Source organism: Halichoerus grypus, chromosome 2 (genome assembly GCF_964656455.1).
Source record: "Halichoerus grypus chromosome 2, mHalGry1.hap1.1, whole genome shotgun sequence".
Lineage (NCBI taxonomy): Eukaryota > Metazoa > Chordata > Mammalia > Carnivora > Phocidae > Halichoerus > Halichoerus grypus.
This window is the reverse complement of record NC_135713.1, coordinates 9125184-9148531: the sequence shown is the minus strand read 5'-3', so window position 1 is coordinate 9148531 and position 23348 is coordinate 9125184. Positions and strand designations below refer to the sequence as shown.

The following is a 23348-nucleotide window of genomic DNA, read 5'->3' as shown; positions in this document are numbered from 1 at the left end:
GGAATGCAAGTCATTGATCTTGGCAGAGCCTAGAGTTTTGGTACTTCCTCTTTCACCCTTAAATACTGGAAGGCTGCTTTCTTCACTGTGGTGTAAACATAGGCAAGGACATTAGAACATAACTTTTCACCATCCTCATTGCCCTCACTGTATATATCTGAGTTTCACAGTGGCTCTCTTAAAGTTAAGGAACATTATTAGAAGGAAATATTTCAGTTGTAATATGAACTTGAACAGTACAATGAGTATAATTCTTCCAGTGGTTGGACATCATAATTCCAATATTTTATTTTTAGGAAGGCAAGGAAAACTAAAAAGAGAGAACATAAAATGGTAAGCTGTAGTCATTCCTCATTAAGGAAGTTTGTGTCATTCCTGACTCTATAGCCTCCATTAAAACAGTGAAAACAAAGAATCCTAGATTTTTGAGGCAATGGAGTTCTGAACAGTTATAGCTAGCCTTTGAGTTCTACTCCCATCTAATCTTCGGGGAAGCTACTTAATGTCTTTAAGGTTCAGATGTCTCAGACAATAAAATGCTTTATTGGATCGGTGTGAGGAATGAAAAATTAATGCATGTAAAGCACTTAATAGAGTATGATACATGGTAAGTAAATACTTAAAATATTGAGTGCTGTTTTTATGTACTACTATCATAAAATGGTCATTCCCAAGCAGATATGGGCATAAAAATCATTAGTAGAAACTTTTCAAAATGTACATGTCAGGGCCCCATTACCTATAAATTCTATTCTGTAGCTCTGGGTTATGTACCAGGCATTAAAAAAGTTCTAGGGGTCCCTGGTGGCTCACTTGCTTGGTTAAGCATCTGACTTGATTTCGGCTCAGGTCATGATCTCAGGGTCATGCTGAGTGTGGAGCCTGCTTAAGATTCTCTCCCTCTTCCCTTTCCCCCCTCCCCCCCCCCCCGCTCATGGGTACATGCTCTCTCTCTCTCTCTCTCTCTCTCTCAAAAAAAAAAAAAGTTCTAGAGATTATCATAATATAGTTAAGAGTCACCAATATAATAGTATCACTAATTTTTTTATGAAACCCAATGGATTTGTACATCATTTTAAACTACCAAGAACTATGGCCTTCTTTATTCCATGGAGCCCTCTCATGTAGATGAATTAAGTAAACTGTGGTAAACATGCTTTATTTGGATAACAAAGCATTTGGTAAAATAAAATGTCAGAACAAAGCCTATAGACTTCTAGAGATTGAAGGAGTTGGTCAGAAAGAGGTGTTTCTTTATATTTTTATTTTATTGAAACCATTCTGGAAAGGTGCCTATGACCCTGCTTCAGGGTGCTGATTCCTGTCATCTGCTGTCTTGCTAGGTGACCCAGAATGACACTTCGGTTGTTTAAAACATTAATCTGTCAGTTCTGTAAACTTTCACGGACAGCTCTTTGCCATAGTTTTTGACTCATCAGTGCGGTCTACACAGCCTTACAGTTGACATTGATTTGTTCCATTCCATCCTGACATCATGGCTTTGTTCTTTCCAGATTTGTTGGACACTTTGCTGTAGGCTTCCTCTCATTACCCTGTCACTTGTGCCACCTTCCCTTCGATTTGGCTTCACAACGTGTCTCAGTGGGAAGAAATTAACATTGCCAGGAGTTTGTGGCTATGAAATCAACTCATTCATGTGAAATGGGAATTAAAGGTGATGTGGGAAGAAAGGTCACCTAGGATTATCTGACGGCACAAATTCTTGGTGAAGGCAGAGATGGGGGACGCTAGAAAGCGAAAACTCATCTCCACAGTGGAAAACTAGTCTTTCATCCTTCTTGAAAAAGGACTCCAGGCAGAGGACAGAGAAATACAGTCCTGGAAATTATTGCATCCTAGAGCCTGAAGAGAGATAACAGTGATCTTCCCTTCTCTCATTTTATATAGAACTAGAATGATTGTGTTGGCATTGGTGCTTCTGAGAACCAGGTTTTAACACCTGGTGTGGGATATGACTACGCTTGTGGGATATGATTATGCTTGGTACAACTTACGATACTCTTGCTCAGGGCCTTCAGCAGATGGTAGGTACAAAGGCCAGGGGCATTTTAGGTTCACTCTTACTCTGGTTTGTACTCCTTTGCTCTGAGGTTTCTAATTTCTTTTAGAAAAATGAACTGATGTCCAAGTAAAGAAGGTAAATTGAACTCTTGCGTTAATATCTGGGCAGATATTGCCAAAATGGCAATGAGACTTTTTAAAGGGATAACTCCATCAACTTAGAGAGTGGGTAAATAAAGAACTGTATTTCACCATGTCTGAGTGGCCATCAACTCAGAATTACTTCATGTACCATTGAAGAAAGCAACAGTGCCTTCTAATTAAACTACAGTGTACTATCAAATGTAAGTCATCCCAATTTAAGAGAGAGTAAACGCAGAGGCATTAAAGTGTGAAAAATCTTAGAACTGAGCAGTCTTAGAACTGATAAAATATGGTACATAGACAAAGTGCTAAATAACTTACCATATCTAAGAAAATAAGTTCTAATCAGTAGGGGAAGAAAAAAGTATAGGCTAATTTATGAGGAAAGTCTTGCAGAGGTTTGTAGGAGTGGGGATATGGGCATGAAGTATACTTATACAAACAGGAGATTGTTTGCAAATCTGTTTAAATAACAGTCGACCCCCAAATCCCTGACCTTACCATATACAGCTAGACAGACTGCTTCTCCCAACACTGGCAAAGACTAGAGGTGTATTATCCGGAGGTGATAAAATGAGGGTCTCTTAACTCAGGAGCACAAGGAAGAGCGTTAAAGTGGGTATTGAAAGTTGGCAGGGGGAGTAAGTGAAATTTTACTTACCAAATTTTGAGCCTCTCCCCTTCCCCTGCCCCCAGCGTCTACCCCTACAGTTTTCAGAACAGGGGCAAGCATATGTTCAAACTCAAAGCTGGAGCTTGAGAGAGCCTTCTTTGGGAGTTCTGCATGGACACACCCAGTGATTCTCCTAGAAGAGTACGGCTAACCAGCTCTACTCACCAAGAGTCTGATCAGTAATCTGAACTTCCACTCAAATAGAAGAAGCTTGCTGGGGAACTTGATATGTTCAAAAGCCTATAACATGAAAGACAGACTCTAAAACAAACTGAAAATCATAAAATAGGAACTATGCAAAGAGAAGAAAACATAACATTAACATCATGGAGAGAGGGAAAAAAAGATGAGTTCACATAAAATAAATACTGGATGATAATTGAAAGGAATATTCAGAGAACAAAAAAGTAGGTCTTAGAAATTTAAAATATAATAACATGAATGGACCAACCACTTGTTAGAGACCTATATGATTAAATTGAGGAATCTTTCCAGAAAGTAAAAGCAAAACATAAAGACATGAGAAACTGGAAGAGAAATAGATTTAAATAAGAAACCTAGGCAGCCGATGTAGATCTTAACATCTGAAAGGTTTAAAAAAAAAAAAACCCGCAACAAGAAAAATTTTTTAAAGAACGAGAAAAGCATGAAAAATTTTTCAATAGAATTGCCTAGAACTGAACAATGTAAGTTTCTGGATTAAAAGGTCCCACTAAAGGTTCTGAAAATGTCTAAAAATAGATGTATATCAAGAATATCACAATAGAATTTTAGAACACTAGGGACCAAGAAAAGAGACACTTTTTCTGGGAAGAAGTGAAGGCAGGTTTCACACACAAGAAAAAATAAAAATTCAGAATGTTTCACACTTTTCAACAGCAACACCTGGAAGGCAGGAGATAATGAAGCACCAGCTCAAAACTCTAAGGGAAAATTATTTCCAACCTAGAATTCTCTACTTCTATAGCCAGCCTTCAAGCTAAGTTTGAGAGTAGAATAAAAACATATCAGATATGCGAGGTCTCAATAAACTGCCTCCCCCTCTCTCTTTCTCTCTCGAAAGACATTTTCTACCAGAGAAGGAAATAAAGTAGGAAAATGAAGAGAGTAGCAGGTCTAGAAAGAGAGAACCCACGTAAAGAAAGACAAAGAAATCCCCAGCATCGAGAAGAAGGGAGGGTGCAGGATGATAACTGTGTAAATGGGCCAGGCTAGAGCAGGATGGAAGAGATTTCTTCACTGGATGAAATTGATATATTATTTCCTGTGTTTGATTTATTGAGAGAAGTTTGTATCAATCAAGGGAAGTTTTCGGTTGGATTCATTTTAAGTACATAGGCAGCTGAACAAATAAACAATAGTGACAAAAAAGACAAGCCATTCATTTAGAGAAAACAAAATGTATATTGAGGTTAAAAAAAAGTCATGGTGTGAAGCATGTATGTTGTGATATTGTTCTACTGAACATTGAAGTTTAGCTGTATGGGGAACACGGGGGAAGATGGGAGAAGTGTCTATGCACGATGGCAGATGGGGAAATGGAACGAAATCCTCATCTTCCACTATGGGAAATCAGTTGATACCTGTAACTGAAAACTTAAGAAATAATAATATTAGAAAGTTAATGGAGATATGGATATATAAATCAGAAAAAGGAGTAAAAGTGCTTGCCTCTGAAGAAGAGAAAATTTGAAAAACAGTGCTGTTTTTCAAATAAACTTGACAAATATTTTTACAGATTGATTTAAAAACAATGACAATTGTTTTCCCTTATACAACTAGAAATACAGATGGCCATTAGATTCTCTTTCTATATATAATTTTTATATTTATATATTTTATATATCTATGTATTATGTAATACATAAATATATATTATATGTATAATTATGTACAAAACATATAATTATATAATACATAAATAAATATATATTTTATATGTATGTATAAAATCAGAGAGGTGCTGATTAGAAGGAAAAAAAGCAAAACAAAGAAAATTTAAACAAAAGAAACATAACCTAGATAAACCTTTAACAGCTTTCAAGTAAGGATTCCACATTTTTATTACAGTTGATGAGCCTCCTGAATTCTAAGAATAACACTATGATGGAGACATTTCATAGAACTGCTGATTTTTTTTTTTTTGAAGTCCTCTGGAAGTTTTCTCACATTCACTAGAAACCATGAAATACCTTCTTTGAGAGAAATTATTCTGTGACCAACAGTTTGGCCATTTCATTCGAGGAAGCTTGATACCAGGATCTTGGGTCATTTATTCATCAACATTTACCTAGTTCCAATTGTATATCAGACATTTTGCTCACAGATAAAATGATGACTGAGGACCTAGTCCCTTCCTTCAGAAATTCACAGCCTAGGAGGAACACAGACCCTTGAAGAGATATCATAATAGAATACATAAAGTACAAGAACAAAAGTATAAGCTGATTATCATTGGATCCCAAGTAATAGCATTATACACTCTTGAGAAGTAGAGATTAGAGCAGCTGGCCATTAAAGGAAGGTAGACCTATTGCTTCTTTACAGGTTTTCTCTTCTCATATAGGTTGACCTAACAGGCCTTCGTTGAGGTCTCATCTAGGAGAACCCTGGAGCCTTCAATACCATGGTCAAACCCTTCAAATTCCATTGCGTTTCTGCTCCTTACCCTCATGCCTACCACCATTCTGTTGCATACATGAGAATGCACAGGACCACCATTTTGTGTCTGGGTAGATGCTGGTCTTCTCTAGTTTTTACCTCTACAGGAGAGGAGGTTGACAAAGAAGTTTCAATGCCTGAGCCTGTGTAGTCTACAGTAGTCCTGAGTCCATGTTCCCATTTCATGTGGCTGGTATGGTCAGTTTGAATCTTAAGTCATTGGATTCTAGCAATCAGATCTACTCTGTAGAAAATGTCTTCCATTGCCTAGAAGCTCATCCATCTCCATTCTCCACATCTGTCCAATCTCTTTTGCATCTTCTCATATTAGTAAAATTATGGCAAATCCATATTTACTGAATTCACTATTCATTCTAAACGTTTCCACTTCCTCAAATCTAGCTTGTATAATCCCAACTAATGCTATGGCACAATGTTAAGTAAATTATTTATTGACAGAATTAATAAAACTGTATGTGTTTTCTGATTTCAGTTTTCACACTGTTAGCTAAGCCCCCTCAAGAGTCTTTATATGCTTTTATCCTTTTAAATCATTTAATAAACTACATTTAATTAAGCTGAATTAATTATTAATTTAGGCTCTTTAGGAAAAAGTTATAAAACTATATGATAATTTTTCTTATAATCCTAATGTGTTATGTGACTCAACAATGTGCTGTTCTAGGAGTGAATATCCTTTAGATCTGGTTCTTAGTAAATTTTAATGAACTTTGGTATCATGTATCTGCTACTTTTATAAAACTTTACCTCTAAAACAAGATAATTTCCACATAGTGGGGAGATTTAGGTTCTCTATCACTATTTTGTTTTGTCTTCAAACTTCCCTTACCAAAAGATGTCTTCTTTAATCCACACCCTATTGTTAATTCCCATGAAATCCCAATTTCTCTGGACAGTTTCTGAATCACATTTTGGGTACAATTTTATTTAAGCATAATTGATATAAAAAACTGCCTATTTTTAATAAACACAATTTGATGAGTTTGAACATATGCATATACCCACGACATCATCACCAAAATAAAGGTAATAAACATATCCATCACCTCCAAAACTTTGGGTCCCTTTTATTTATTTATTCATTTTTTGGTGATAAGAACACCTAATATGAGATATAACATCTTAACAAATTTTTAAGTGCACAACACTCTGTTGTTAACTACAGGCACCATGTTGTATCACTAGAACTTGTTCATACTGTGTAACTGAAACTTTATACCTGTTGAACAACTCCCCCCACTCCCTAGCCTCTGGCAACCACCATTCTGTTTTCTGCTTGACTCTTTCACATACCTTATATAAATGGAGTCTTGTGCTTTTTCTCCTCTGTACCTGACCTCTTTGACTTAGTAGAATGTCTTCCAGGTCTATCCATCTTGTCGCAAATGTTGCAAATTCCTTCTTTTCCAATGGTAAATATTATTCCATTTTAAGAATCTACCATATTTTCCTTATCCAGCTGTCTGTTGTACATTTAAGTAGTTTGCATGTGTTTGCTATTGTGAATAGTGCTGCAAAAGGAGTGCGTGGGTGGCTCAGTCAGTTAAGTGTCTGACTCTTGATTTTGGCTCAGTTCATAATCTCAGGCTTGTGACATCAAGTCCCACGTTGGGCACTGCACTGGGCGTGACACCTGCTTGGAGTTCTCTCTTTCCCTCTCCCTCTGCCTCACCCCCTCCCCTGCCTGTCCCTCCTAAAAAAAAAAAAAAAAATAGTGCTGCAATGAAAATGAGTGCAGATATCTCTCCTAGATCCTGATTTTAGTTCTTGTGGATATTTACCCAGGAGTGGGATTCCTAGATCATATGGTAATTCTATTTTTAATATTTTAAGGAATCTCCATACTGGTTTACAAAGGGGCTGAACCAATTTACATCCATACCAATAGCATATAGGCATTTGATTTCTCTACATCCTTGCCAATACTTGTTATCTTTTGTTTTCTTTGAGAATAGCCATTCTAACAGGGGTGCGGTGATATCTCATTATGGTTTTGATTTATATTTCCTTGATTAGTGATATTGAGCACCTTTTTATATACCTGTTGGCCATTCCTATGTCTTATTTAGAGAAATGTCAATGCAAGTACTTTGTCCCCCCCACTTTTTTTTTTACTGAATTGTATGAGCTCCTTATGTATTTTGGAAATTAACACCTTTAAATATTTTCTCCCATTCTGTAGGTTGCCTTTTCAGTCTGTTGGCTATTTCCTCTGCCAGAAGGAAAGGAAGCTTTTTAGTTTGATGTAATCCTGCTTGTCTGTTTTTGCTTTTGTTTCCTGTACTTTTGGTTTCATCACTTTTTAGAGCCTGGTTTACATCACCACTTCTACACTGAAACTGCCCAGGAGAAGACCGTGCTAGTGGTCTTTGTCCCACCATTATTCTCCTGTTTATTTATTTACTTTGGCTTCTTTTGTTCCATCTACACTCCAAAACCAAAACCTTCAAAGATCTTTCCTCACTCTTCTTTTTTCTTTTTTTCTTTTTTTTTTTAGGATTTATTTATTTATTTGAAAGAGAACACACGTGCAGTGGGGGAGGAGCAGAGGGAGAGGGAGGTAGAATCTCAAGCAGACTGCACACTGAGCACAGAGCTGGCGCGGAGCTCGATCTCATGACCCTGAGATCATGACTTGAGCTGAAACCAAGAGTCAGACGCCCAACCGACTGCGCCACCCAGGCACCCCTTTCTTCACTCATCTTTCCTTAAAGTCTCTCCTTCACTGAATTAATTTAATAACACATATTCACTTTCAACCAGTATTACAAATTTCACTAAATATATCCACATACTTTTATTTTTCCGGTTGATTTCTTGGGTACTCACTTGGCCTTATTAGCAACATTTCTCTCATGAATGCTCTTCTACCTCAAAGTCTCTAAGAAACCCAGGGAGTTATTCAATCCTGAGAGGTCTGTCATCCCTCCAAACGTCAAACTGAGTTAGAACTGGAGAATGTCGTCTTTCCACCTACACCACAGTTTAAGTAGCCCCAGTGGAGTGGAAGCTCATTCATTGTTGTGATGATGCCCTAGATGATTCTGTGGATGCTGTTAGGCCATACATGTCTCTTGAGTTTAAGAACAGTTGCAGCTCTTCTAGTTACCAATTCTGAGGTCAGTTTCCAATTCCAGGCATAAAAACCACACTTAGACCCAGCTTAGGTCCTGAGAGTTCCCAACCCCAGTGATATGCTATGGCGAGATCAGCCCTCCCCATGAGCTTTTAGGCCCTTGAGTTGGGGTAAAGTAGGAAATGACTGTAATGTGAGAAAAAACAGAAGGCATTTCAGAACCTGGTCTCTAGAGTTCAAAGAAATAAAAGTTATTTAAATAATGAGTCTTAATATGAGTATGAATGAAATTCATAGTTTATATTGGCATCACAGGCGCTCTATGTTAATGGACTTCGGGGGCCTCTAAAACAAAAGAATTGAAAATACAGGGAAGATTTAGTCCATCCAATATTCATTAGCTTCTTTAAAGTTACCCCTTCTCTATGCCCAGATCTCTTAAACAACATCCTTTATCTCATTCTCTTTGCTGCTTTTGAAGGAAGAATTTCTTTTTTGGCCGAGGCTAAGACTTAAATCTTAATTAACATTTTTGTAAAGTAGGGAAAAATAACCCAACAGAACCTAGGAAACAGCAGTGTTATGACACAAGGCAATGCATGTAAAGCACTTAGCTCCGTGCAGACACATATGTTTAACAGATATTTATTGAGCACCTACTATGTGCCAGGACTGCTCTAGACACTAGCTACATTGGCAACACAGCAGGAAAAATTTCTGCCTTATATATGGTCCTAGAAGTTAAGCACTCAGTAGTAAGTACTCAATAAAAAATTGTTTCCAATTTTATTTTTATGTTTTGTGTTGTTATAGTAATAAAACACAGGATTTTAGATGAAGAGAAACTTCCTTGCTCTTTGAGGACCTTGACATTTACTATGTATTCCATAGCAAAGCACAGGGGAAAATTCACTTAATTACTTTCTTGGTTCATATACACAATGACAAAGTAAACATTTATTGAATGGACATTTTAAAAAGGCAACATATTGATAACCATTTCCTTAATAGAGAAAATGTCAGTTCAGTTAAAAAGTCATCATGTAAATAAAACAAACAAGTCACCCAAAGGTAGTCGTTTGTTTTTAATCCTATAATAGTGAACAACATTGAAGATAACATGTAAAAACCTATGTATTTGCCTGGTTAGTAGTTCATTTAATATGAGTTTTTAAATATGGCAGAAAATATGCTTTTACACATCAAACACAGAGGAAAATTGTGAATTCTTAAAAATCTTCCAGATTTCAGCTAAGATAGAGTAACAGAGCCTGACGATACCCTCCCATCTGAAACAACAACACCTACAGACAATATGAAACACAGCTTTCAAGACTCTGAACTTTAAGCAGTGAAGAAAGGTAGTTCCTAAGAGATACAAAGCAAATAAGGTGGGCCTACAATTTCCCCAGCTACAACAGTGTGGAAAAGGGGACCCGCAGAGTCCAAGGGACTCGCTGCACTGGGGAGACAGCACTGACAGTCCAGGGAGGTAAGAGGGACTAGAATTTGTGGGGCAAAATAGAAGAAGGGTGATCACTGCTCAGAAGGAGAACCCTCGAGATCTACAGAGGATCCACTTGTGCTATTCAGTTGAGACCTGAGCAGCCTGTGTCTGTAAGGAAACCACCAGGGGGCAGGGAAAGAACCATTTGAAAGGATGGGAGGAAATAGTACCAACCTGGGGCCAGAAATATGTGCCCGCACCTACCAGCCAAACTGGGAAACCCCATAGTCCACTGGACATTGAGTACTTACAAAGGATCCACCTGGGTAATGTAGAATAATTAGCCCTGGACTAAATGCTGCTCTGCCTCCCCAAACAAATCTGAAATGCAAGACTCAAGCATATCAAATTGCATCCAAGCAACTGTGCCCCAGAACAGAGCTTAAAATATCTATAGGAATATGAAGATACCCAGAGGACAAATAAGGTAAAATTCAAAATGTTTTATGTTCAACCAAAGATCACCATACATGAGGAGGAGCAGAAACAGGGCCCGTACTGAGGGGAAAAATCAATCAGTTGAAACTGACCCAGATGCTAATAACATTAGCTAATCAGAACATTAAAACAGTTTTTATATGTGTATTCCCCATGTTCATAAAGTTGGAGACATGGAAGATATAAAAGAGACCCAGGTGAAACTTCTAGAGATGTTTGATTCATCAGTGTCTGAGATAAAAATATACTCAACAGGATTAATTAGGTGGATTAGACATTGCAGAGAAGATTGATTAACTCGACACCAATGGACATTATTCAGAATGAAACACAGAGTGAGAAAAAAAGGACCTTAAAAATGGGAAAAGAATCCATGAGCTGTGGGGCTATTCCAAGTGGCCTAATAATATATGTAATTGTAGTCACTGAAGGAGGGGAGTTAGTGGGGAAAGGGGAAACAATTTGAGCAATTAATGACTAAAAGCTTTCCAGATTTGTAGGAAACTAAATCCACAGATCCAGGAAACCCAGTGAACCCCAAGCGTAAGAAACATGAGGAAAACTATAGCAAGGAACGTTATAATCAAGTTGTTCAGCACCAGTGATAAAGAGAAAATCTTAAAAGGAGGCAGAGAAAAAAGACACTGTAGAGACAAATACATGAATACCATAGTTTTTTGTCAGAAACAGTGCAAACGAGAAGACAAAATGTCTTTCAAAAATGAGGGCAAAAGAGTGTTATTAGGCATGTAAAGCTGACAGAATTCATCACCAAAAGAAACATTAGGAAGTCTCTCAGGCAGAAGAATGATGCCAGATGGAAATACAGATCTACACAAAGTGATGAGGAGCACTGGAAATTGTGACTCTGTGTTTGGAAGACAGCTTGCATGAGAAAGTGTCTCCTGTCACCTCCCTCCATAACTCTGATGTGGAGGAAACACACAGTGTGGCCACAGCCTTATTCGGGCACCCCCAAGGGCAGAAGCTTACGGTTTGTGAATCATGACCCAGACTGTGCACTGTCTCACCGTATTGGACTACTTACAACAGGCGCATATATGTGACTAATTAAAATACTTTTAGGTACTACACATAATGAATTTCCATCTACCATGAGGAATGCTATATGATCTTTAAATATTATGTTTTTAAGGTGATACCAATCCAAAAGTATAGCTTGGTTTTCTGTTATGACAGATTCGAGATAAAATATATTATAAAGCCTGGAAATGAAAATCTTCTAGAACTTGCATATTTTTTGTGGAAAGGAACTGCCCCCAAAAAAGCAGAACTTGCTGGGAGAAGGAACAGAGGTTAGGTGCACAACATGCATTCTGGTAGAGGTCTTGGTATTTGTTCCTTACAAATAATCTTTGCTGTCCTTCAGAATATGTAAGAATAAAGATGTGAGCTCCCACAACAACATGCTTCCTTAGTTTTATTTTTTATTTTTATTTTTTTTAAGATTTTATTTATTTGCCAGAGAGAGAGAGAAAGTGCACAAGCAGGGGGAGCAGCAGGCAGAGGGAGAAGCAGGCTCCCCGCTGAGCAAGGAGCCCGATGCTGGACTCGATCCTAGGACCTGGGATCATGACCTGAGCCAAAGGCAGACGCTTAACCGACTGAGCCACCCAGGCACCCCTCCTTAGTTTTAGAACTTTACAGGAAAAAGTTGAGCTCTCATTTGTAACATGTTTCTTTTTTTAAATATTTTATTTTGTGAGAGAGAGAGAGTGAGCAAGACAGAGAGAGAGCACAAGTGGGGGGAGGAGCAGAGGGAGAAGGAGAAGCTAACTCCTGGATGAGCAGAGAGCTTGAAGCTGGACTCCATCCTGGGTCTCCAGGATCATGACCTGAGCTAAAGGCAGGTGCTTAACTGACTGATCCACCCTGGCTCCCCTTGTAAAGTGTTTCTTACTTAGTTCCTCAAAATAATGTGAACAGAAAAGAAGTCTGCTCTTGTGGAAGAGAACAAGGGAAATTTTAATATATGTGGAGGACACACCAGGTCCTACTTTTGAAAGGTATCACCCGAGAGTGTCCCAGGGTAGCAAATAAACTCATCTTTCCTGAGAAGACAAATCTCTGCAATGTTGGGAGTTTTCATTCAGTACACTGACCTGTACTTTCAGTATTTTCCAGCATTTTTGTTTTCCCATACCCCAAACATAACTGTACAGATCATTTTTTTTAAAGAAATCAAATGTAATTTGATTACATTGTAAAAACTTCTTCTGACATTTTTAGTTAAAATACAGGCTTTGCTATAATTACGTTTATTAAAAAACTTAAGTGCATGGGAAAATAAAACAGAAAGATTAAAATGTGGTACAAAAGTCCTATAATTGGAACAGCTAAGATACTTGACATACTGATTGAATTATTTTTCATTAAAGTTGATTCTTTAACAGTGGATTTCAGGCAGATTTGTAGATTGAATTATTTTTCATTAAAGTTGATTCTTTAACAGTGGATTTCAGGCAGATTTGTAGAAGCATTCTTCATTGGTTTAATTGGTTTGGTTTTTTTTTTAAGGCGATACAGCAAATATCTCAAAGGATATTCACTTAGTAATTAGGCTGTAAAGGATCAGTATCATTCCCGTTCTGCTGGAATTTAAAGCCTACAGAAGTATAAGTTTAAGCGTTATTTCTTGTCAGTCTACAATATGTAATAAGTAATGTTAGGCTCGAATTAGTAGAGAGAGGCAGCTAGAAGGCCGATAGGGAATAAACACAGTACTCCACATGATAAAAAAACTGTTTCTTATAACGTTTTACTGAATGGTACAATTTTAATGGCAGGAGAATTTAATATCCGTTGGGTGCTGGCCATCTGCCAAACAATAGCCAAGGCTAATTTTTCATGGTCAGTGTCCCATTGAGTCCTCACCCCGACTTTAGGAAATAAGTATTGTCAACCCATTTTACATATGATGAAGTTGATATTTAGAAAGATTAAATAACTTACACAGGCCCTGCATCCAGCAGGCCCCAGGACTATGGTACATACTCAGGTCTGTCTGAACTGCAAATCCTTCTTTGATTTCACGACATCCCCTGCTTTTCAAATTTGACATCTTGGCACATCGCATTTTTTTCCCGTTGACCATCGCGTGTCATTTTGATGTAAATTCCACTTTGCAAATAGATGATAGAATTAATCTTTTTGGTGGCTTTCTCTCAGGAATTACAGTTTGAGAGACTGACCCGAGAGCTGGAGGCAGAACGCCAGATCGTCGCCAGCCAACTGGAGCGATGCAAGCTTGGATCAGAGACGGGCAGCATGAGCAGCATCAGGTACCGGGCACACTGCCTCCTTACACTTCTGTGCTTGGAGCTGCCAGGGAAAGTAAATCGTGGTGTTTATCTTCTCCTTACAAACCTGGCAGTGCATTTGGAACATTCATTGAGACGTTGGAAGGGAATTGTAACCAATCTGATTTAAGATGTTCAAAAGGTATCCGAAATGGCCTGGTTTGTACTTGAAACTCTTTTTAACAAAATTAACACCTGCCCCGAATGCAAATTATGCATAATTTTACACAAAGGAAGGCTTTGCATTGAGTCAACTCACGGAAATCAGGAGATGCCATATCAAAGCTGCTTCTCTGCTTTGGTTCTTTATTTCTAAATGAGCCAGAGTTGCAGGTTCCTGAAATGAAAGAGAGAACATTTCGATGTCACCTGTCTTGTTTGCTAACATACGATGCTGAGTTGCAAAATGGCACTGCAGATACCCACCACGCATGCAATCCTCCTGTGTAAAAATATTTCGAATTCAGAGAGAGAGTAATTATTCAATTAGGGGTTGGTTTGAGGTTCTGAAATGTTTAAAAACAAAACACAATCACTTGACCGCAAAATAAATTATCGACCTAGGACCATGTTTTCATGTTTAAAAATGTGTGTGTGTGTGTGTGTGTGTGTGTGTGTATGTGTGTGTGTGAATATGAGTATGTGATGTGTGTGTGTGAAAGAAACAAAGTTACACAAGACAACTTCCATTTCTCAGTAATGCATTGTATCTCCCTGTTATCTTGTTCTACAATGTGTTTCTGAGATTCTACTTCTTTAGGGAGGTGTCTTAGTTAAAGAAACAGTTGCTGTGTCAAGTCAACTCCAGCATTACAGTGACTTAATACAATAGCTGTTTGTGTCTCATTCATTCAACAGATAGAGGCAGTGGATGGTCGTCAGGGGGCGGCTTCTCTGCTTTCCCTCCTACGGTTATTAATAGGACCCAGCTTCTCTCTTAAGAGCTGTGCCATCCCCGATGACCTCATTGTCAATTGCGTTGTCAATTGCACAGTCTGTTGGTGAAAACCAGTCACATGGCCTCTTGTAGATGGAAGTCAGGCGGGGATTCCTCCTCCTGGAGTCTACAGCCACCTGCTGTGACAAAAGAATTAAAACGTCCTTGTACCTATTGCTCTAAAATCCTTTATCATTGTAAGAGTACATCTGTAGTCAGAATGTTTCCTATTCCAGTCACTTGCCATCGGTCTTTTAACATTGTTCTTTTTTTTTTTCTTTAACAATGGTAAATCTACATGGATATCATTGTACTCTTGTTAGGCTAGCTTACTTGGATGGAATATCACTTTCTATTGCAAAACATTATTTTGGACCTGTGGAAGCATATCCACCTCTGCATCCAAATACCTAGGTTATAAGTAGCTGCAAATAGGTACATTGTGATTCCTCAAACAGACTTGCCAAACGCCCAAATTAACCAAAGCAGAAAGGACAAAAAAAAAAAAAAGTGAATTGTGTTTACATGAAATTGTTTTCAGAAGGTTGACTAGTTGAAGATGGTGAGACTAAGAAGATGGTGAGACTAAGGCAAGGAGAAAAATAAGGTTTAGAAATGTGTATTTGATTCAGTACATGTGGTTGTACATATTTGAAGAGCTTTTTTTTCCTTCACATTTTTATTTAAATTCTAGTCAGTTAACATATACTGGTTTCAGGAGTAGAATTAGTGATTCATCACTTACATATAACACCTAGTGCTCATCACAAGTGCCCTCCTTTATTATATGTTGGCTAATTGAACATAATTGTTTTTTGAAGAAAAAGTATTAAGAATTTATAATAACAAAATTACAACCACATTTTGGAAGAAAAATAGTATGCAAATTGGGTCTTGAATTCTTCTGTACTCCAAGGCACAGATTATACATTTTTTTTTCCCCCATCTGATTCTTTTTTTTATTTGAAGAACTTTTGGTTAAAGGTGGGTTTTTTTTGCTATTTCCCGAGAAGCTAAGACTGTCAGCTTCCTAGGTCCATACACACCACTGAATTGACATCTGTTTTGCCTTGAAACCCACTGATTCACTGTTTATCAGATTACCTTTTCAATTCATATTTCTACTTTGCTGTGTGATATTTTTGCGTACTATACAACTTTTATTTCATTTCATCCCCTCCCCAGCCCCTCGTAGGCACAGGTCTAGGGGACCATGTTGTATCCTGTGCCTCAATTCCCAACTTCTGAGTGGATCAGAAACAGATAATCTGATTCACCCAGTGACCGACCTGTAAGAAACTGGTCTTACTCTTGCGAACGTGAAGAAAGTGTCCTAAGATCGGTGACATCTGATGGTAGGCGGGGCGTGGGGGCTGTGTGGCTTATGTGCCAGCGGAGGGATCTGTGGTGACAGAAAGTAGTCCGGCAGAGAGGCCATGTTGTCCCCGAAGGGCAGACAAGCCTGCTCACTTACCGTGAGGCCCGGCTGCATTTCAGAGGTTGTTATCTATGAGACTGCCTTCTCAATTCTTAAAAACTTTCCTCCTCCCTCATTTGATTTGATTGAATTGATTTCTTTTCTTAGGTCCAAAGTATCTTCAATGGAACACATGTTGAACTACTGAAGTAGACAGAAAAATTATCGCCTGACAACTTCTGATTCTTTATACTGTATCCTGTGTCCCTGGCTCTCAGCCCGTGATACACAATCAATAATCCTGTGTAAAAAAATGTACTAAATGCTAGTGTTAAGTGCAGATGACACTACCTAATTATTTCTCTTTGCTATACAGCTATATAATGTCAGTTTTCATTAAGCCTGATTATTTTGTATATTGGAAATCTCTAATGTATGAATCTGCACTTGAGTAATACGAGCAATTTACTGATAATTCACTGGAGGAAAGTCTAATACATAGCTTCCACTGTTCCTTTTTTTATCATAACCTAGTTGTTTTCTCAGCTTCAGAAATGTTCCTTTGGAAATTCAAGTCTTTATTAAGCACGGTAGACTAACCTAGTTAGCACATCAAAAAGAATATTTTTAAAAATTTTAAAAATAGAATATAAACAATTTTTTGAAAAAGGAGAACAGGTAAAGAAGTCTTTGATAATGTAGATGTTGTTTCCTACTTAGGGATACGAGGGAGGGGTAAGAGAGCTTCTTAGAGGAAATAAAACAAAATCAAGTATCTTTCAGACTTTTTATGTAAGTGGTAAAAATGACTAGTAAATAGAGTTTGGTGTTTCCCTGCCTTTTATTGATGATAGGGAATTCTCCATCTGATTCCTAAGACCTTCTTCCTGGTCATCACATTGACAGTTGAAACTCTTTGAAAAACTATTCGTATGCATTTGTAATAGTCAACATTATAATAGTCAAAGGACACACGTGAGGACACTGAGAAGCTGGAGAAGGGGTGGCTGGAGCTATCTGTTGTTGTAGCTCGTCAGCTCCTGCATCCTTTCAGCCATGGCATAAGTAGCTGCAAATGGGAACGTGGTGATCTCTCCAGCTCTTCACAGACTTTGCTAAACATCCACATGGGTACTGAAGCTTCCAGAATTCAGATCAATGAGCTGTTAAGTGTTATTATTCTTCTACAGAGGAATTATTGGTGCTTTTTACTGCAACTCTAGATCCACCATGTACCTTATATCCTTCCTATCTTGGTTTTCCTCACTGTTTCCAGCCCAGTCCTTTCCAAGCTGTTGGAACCTGCTCCCTTCCCACTAGAAAGTTTGGTTCCATCCTTTCTCCCTGATTCCTCAGACCAGCCAGACCTGAGTCAGGTACATTACTTATACAGATGACCTTTATTTAGGGTCATGATCAGATTCCCCTTGCTAGTAGCTCACTCTCTCCCCCTGGCCAGCTGTGATTACTTGGCTCATGCCCGTCCCTCAGTTCTCGGCCCGTCCATGAACGTGGTCTGGCAGCCCCATGAGCCATCCATTCCCTATGAAGCTGGGGGCCATGCATTGCTCTTCTCAGTCCCATGGTCTGAGGACTTGCATATGCCTATGCCCTTGCCATATTCTCCACAGACTCTAGTAACAACATTCTGGCTCATCCTTCTGCCTGCATTCTGCCCAAATCTGTTCCCCATGTGGGGTGTGATTGAGCTGCATAATACATAGACCAGAACCATGTCCTTGAAGGACTCTTTCCCACTTCCATAAACACACCACTGTTTCCCATCTCAGGGCTCTGACCATGTGATCTCTTCTATCTAGAATGTCTACCTTCTTTCACTTGGTCACCTCCTCCTATGGATGCAGTTACCCGGCCAGGGCTCCCATCCTTCTGAATGTCTTCTTGATCAGTCCAAATTGGACCAGGTGTCCCCTGCTTGTGGGTCATTAGAACTTAAAAAAGCATTGGGGATGAGACTCTATTGACACTTCTAGGAGTTTCCCTGCCACGGAATGTTTAACCTTCACTCAAAGAATGTGTGGGGATTTTCTTGAGTGTTACTGAAAATTTAAGGACATCAAAATAGATGACTAATCATATTGCTGATTCCGATGGGGAGCAGGGACCCAATGGGAGAGATCTTGAGCTCAAATCACAATTGGACCTATCTTACGGATTCTTCTTAAAAGAAACCTGACTCTTGGAAACCATGATGATGATGATAATGACGATGATGATGATGATTTATAACAATGGTCTAGAGCTCAGAAACAAAGGAAGTCAAAAATCCAAAGCTAGAGAGATTTGACATGTAAGAAATTCTCCATTACGGGTTTTAAAGATGGAGGAGCTAAGTGACTAGCAATGCACATGGCTTCTAGCTGCTAAGAATGATACCTGACTGACAGTCAGCAAGAAGAAGAGGATCTCAGTGCTATAACCAAAAGGAGTCGAATTCAGCTCATAGCCTGAGAACTTGAAGCAGATTATTCCCTAGAACCTCAACAAAGGAAAGTAGCCAACAGAAACTCAGATGATAACCTTATATGACCCTGAACAGAGAACCCAACCATGCCACACACCTGAATTTTACAAAACTTACAAAACTGTTAGTTAAAAAAAAAGGACATTGTTTTAAACTGCTCAGTTGGGGATAATCGGTTATGCAGTAATAGAAAAATGTATACAATGCTTTTCAATTGGTTGTGCTAGATATATATTACAATAAGCTGAACTATGAATGTTTTTAGAAAAAATGAATCTTATTTTGTTAACATCAATATTTCATTCAAAAGTTTAATGTGTATAGCCCATTTTATTTTGTATGCATGTATGTATGCATTTGGATTCACATGTCAAAATAATCTGGGCTTTGATTCTAAGAAGTAGAGGTGTTTGAATGTGGAGTAGGGTCATTATTTACTGTGGAATAGGACTACCAAATAAAGGAATCATCTTTAGCCTCACCATTTTTATAATATAGATACCCAAGACTCTGATTAGAGTTATATATATTTAAGACAAACATAATATATATAAAAATTGCTTGCTGCATATAAGAAGATGCTCTCTCTTCCCCGCAGATGAACTTTTGAATTTCTTGCAAACAAGTTTTCACGAAAGCCTGCCATTTTTTGGAGAGTAGATGCAAAAGGAATTAATGTTGTACATGTTACCAAAGGTCATTCTCTTTATTAACTAAATTCTGTGAGCTGAAATGCCAACAATTCTATAAATGGAGTCTAAAAATCTTGTCCACACTTACAAAGAAGTCAGGCTTATTTTAGAGAAAATGCTGATTTCTGATTAAATTAGTTAGAGGTGAAGAAACATCAGTCAAGTAGTCACATACTTTTTGTCAGAATGAAATATATTTATTTAAAAGCATGATCACTAAACTTTCTTAAGGAAATAAATCACATACGAATATAATTATGAGTAAAACGTGCATTTTTTCACTATCGTGCAGGATATGATATTTAAACAAGTAGTTACATTTATTGTTTTAAGATAAAGAAGGAATAAATTTGCCAAAGTATTTCATTTTGGAAATCACATAGCTTAAATAATTAAATAATTACTTTAAAATGTTTTACAAATGAATTCTTTTATTATGTAGATATTTCTACACATACACACATTCCCAAATGAAGTCATTTAGCCCAAGGTAAAAATCACTCAAAGCCATAGAATTCTAGATTCTTACTGCTAGTGAATACATGTTTGCTTGGGGGGGGGGGAGGTGGATAATAATATTGAATCAGTTTTAATTGTTTATTTTTAGAATTTTATTTTTTCATTAAATACCATTATTATTAGTTTCCAGACTAGGAAATAAGCATTTCTCACATGGCTGAAGTACAACTCCTCCAGTAAAGCCTAGCGATTTATTTGAACATGGCATTTAATTTATTGAGTTGGTAATCAGAATTAATATTGCAGTGATATTTTCTAATTTTTTTAGAATGTCTTCTTCATATAAAAACAGAAAAAAAAAAACAAATTCAGGGACTATAGACATATTTTTGAGGTTTTTCTTTTTCATTGCTAATTTCTTAAAAAAAATAAAAGTGTTTCTCTGTTTCCTTCCAAACTAAATTCCAGAGCAGAAATCTACCTCGAAAATGCTCCCAATTTTCTCAAGTCCCTTTGTGAACTCTTGTTCTTTTCTTAATCCCTGTACTACCATCTTTCCTCTTACCTATTTTTTCCCCATTTTCCTAGCCTTTCCTTTTAATGCTAACATTATTCCTTTAGGATTTCCTATTATAGTCTCTTTTTTTCCTACATAAATTAAGAAGAATATTCTAGACTACTTTCTGGGCCCTCAAGAATCACCTCCATGCAGTACCATCACATTTCTGCTCACGTCTCTACTCCAGAAAGAGTGGGAACACTTATAGTTGTTGCTGGTTTAAAGAGGCAGCTCTCTGAGCCTTTCCCATCTTGCCTAGAGTCCAAGTCCACTGTGCTGAGCCACCTCTAGATAGTACTCTAGTGTCCTGTGAATTCCTGATCCTTTAAGACAATTTACAACGTGGATTAAAGCTGCTACCTCCTCCTCGCCTTCTCAGCCACTAGAAGTAGAAGTAGGTGCTGTACTAGCCTCTAAGTAATTCCTGAAGGGCAGGGACTAGGAGGATATGCCAAAGTCTTGGCCAGCATGTGATAACTGGTCAGTCAGTACTGAATGTAGAAATGAATGAGTGGATATGTCGTATTTCTCTTACTGTTCTTATTTTCATTGCTCTTGTTTTGGAAAAAGCACCAGTCTTATTAATCTATTATAAGGATTTCTATTTCTATATATTCCAGAATATATACATATATATCACACATCAAATGGTTTATATTATCCTGACCTTACCAGATCAGAATATCATAGAATATCACATTTCAATATTCATTCTAGTTAGTTTTCACATTAAAACAGTACTCCGTATTCTAGAGCCCCGTTGGTTTGATGTACGCTAGGCATGGTGTTAGGGTTGACTTAGTCTCATCCTTTTACTCTGATCTCAGGAAGATGATGGTAACAGTGATAACTTTATTAATATTAATGGTAGTATTTGTTGAGCAATTTATATAGACCAGGCATGGAAATGATTTATGTAGATCATGCTATTTACTTTGAGTTAACCGTATGAGGTAAGTCTTTATTATGTCATTTTGTAGATAACAACACTGAGATTCAGAGAGGGAAATTCGCTTTCCCAACATCCAACAGTTAGGACCAGGCACTGACTTTTAAACCCAGGTATCTTTATTCCCCAAGTACACATGTTAATACACCTTGCTGTTATTCAGTCTTAAATTACATTGTAAATTACATATGTTATAAATAGCTATCTAAATGTCTCCAGTCCATTTTCATGCTAGTGATACAAACGTTTCGGATGGATTTTGTGCTCATTTTTTCTCTATCCCCACCCCCACCCCAGTGATTACAGCTATTTTGAATTCCTTCATTTGAAATATATTTGAGATTCATTCTTACAGAAATGAGGTGTAAAGAGTGTTCATCGCATATGTTATTATTGCTTTTAATTATATCCAGACTGTTCAGCATTCTCTTGCAAATTACCAGTGGACAAATTATACTAATATTTATGTTTATAAAATGCCAGTTATATAGTCTTAGTCTTTCAGGCTACGCTAGCAGAATACCATAGATTGAGTAGCTTACAAACAACATAAATTTATTTCTCATGCTTCTGGAGCTGGGAAATCCAAGGTCAAGGGCACTAGCAAATTTGGTATCTGAATAGGACTTGCCTCTTGGTTCACAGGCAGCTTTCTTTGTGCTGTGTCCTTATTTGGCGTAAGGGGTGGGGGAGCTCTCTGAGGCCTCCTTTATAAAGGCAGGAATTCCATTCATGAAAGCTCCACCCTCATAACCTAATCACATCCCAGAGGCCCCACCTCCAAATACCATCACGGAGAGGATTAGATTTCAACATAAAACATGAAATTGGGAGGGACACAAACATTCAGTCTATAGCACATATTAAACACGGTTTTCTAGATTTCTGTAGAATAGCAAATAGCTATCCTGAGGATTTGACGTAGGTCCTAAAAACGGTTCAGTACATAATATTTGTAATTATTTACTATATTTCTTACAGCAACTACCATATTTAACACTTTCTAATCAGTTTTGAAGCCTGACTTCTTTCCAAAATGACGTACTGAAAAACTAATATTAACTTTACACCTAAAAACAATATACCAGGAGCGCCTGGGTGGCTCAGTTGGTTAAGCATCTGGCTTTGGATTAGGTCATGATCCTGGGGTCCTGGGGTCCTGGGGTTGGGCTCCCTGCTCAGTGGGGACTCTGCTTCTGCCTCTCCCTCTGCCCTTCCCCCCACCCATGCTCTCTCTCTCCCTCTCAAATAAATAAAATCTTTTAAAAAAATAAAACAAAAACAATATACCAAATTGTATTTAGAGGCTTTGCACTGTAAAAGATGTTTTGGGAAAACTAACTAATTTTAAAATTTAAAATTCTGATTGGGGGGCGCCTGGGTGGCTCAGTCGTTAAGCGTCTGCCTTCGGCTCAGGTCATGATCCCAGTGTCCTGGGATCGAGTCCCGCATCGGGCTCCCTGCTCAGCGGGAAGCCTGCTTCTCTCTCTCCCGCTCCCCCTGCTTGTGTTCCCTCTCTCACTGTGTCTCTCTCTGTCAAATAAATAAATAAAATCTTTAAAAAAAAAAAAAATTAAAAAAAAAAAATTCTGATTGGTATAGAACTGAAAATCTTTATAAATTTAGTCTAGAATATTCTTTGTATTTTCTGTCATCCTTAGCATTTTTTTAACTCATGGATCTGAAAGGTGCAATTGGTAGTTTCATAGGTGAGAGCTATATTTCATCATTGTGTTTTTAGATATTGCCTGGGTTTGCTAATTTCCCTGAATTTCACTTTTTAAAAAATCTGTAGTAGTGGGGCTAATGCTTTTCTGTAATTTTGGGAAGGTTAAATGAGACATGTAAGTAAAGCACACATCACCTCGCACATCGTCACTAGCAAATCCTATATATTTTTCCCTCTTGATGAATAAACACATAATCTTTTTGTTGAGTCTCTTTCCGAATTTTTCTACCAAAGCTAATAGAATGGTTCCTCTCAGGAT

The 23348-nt window shown here is 37.8% G+C and overlaps 1 protein-coding gene across 5 annotated transcripts in view; it reads left to right on the top strand.

Annotated features, from left to right (window-relative positions):
* The window catches only part of CTNND2 (catenin delta 2), an 892725-nt gene that overhangs the window by 316907 nt on the left and 552470 nt on the right, over positions 1-23348 (top strand). For all 5 annotated transcript variants that reach the window (XM_078066561.1, XM_078066564.1, XM_078066562.1 and 2 more), the window contains one exon: positions 13732-13844. In XM_078066561.1, the coding sequence (XP_077922687.1) occupies positions 13732-13844 (113 nt within the window). The remainder of the gene's footprint in view (positions 1-13731; positions 13845-23348) is intronic.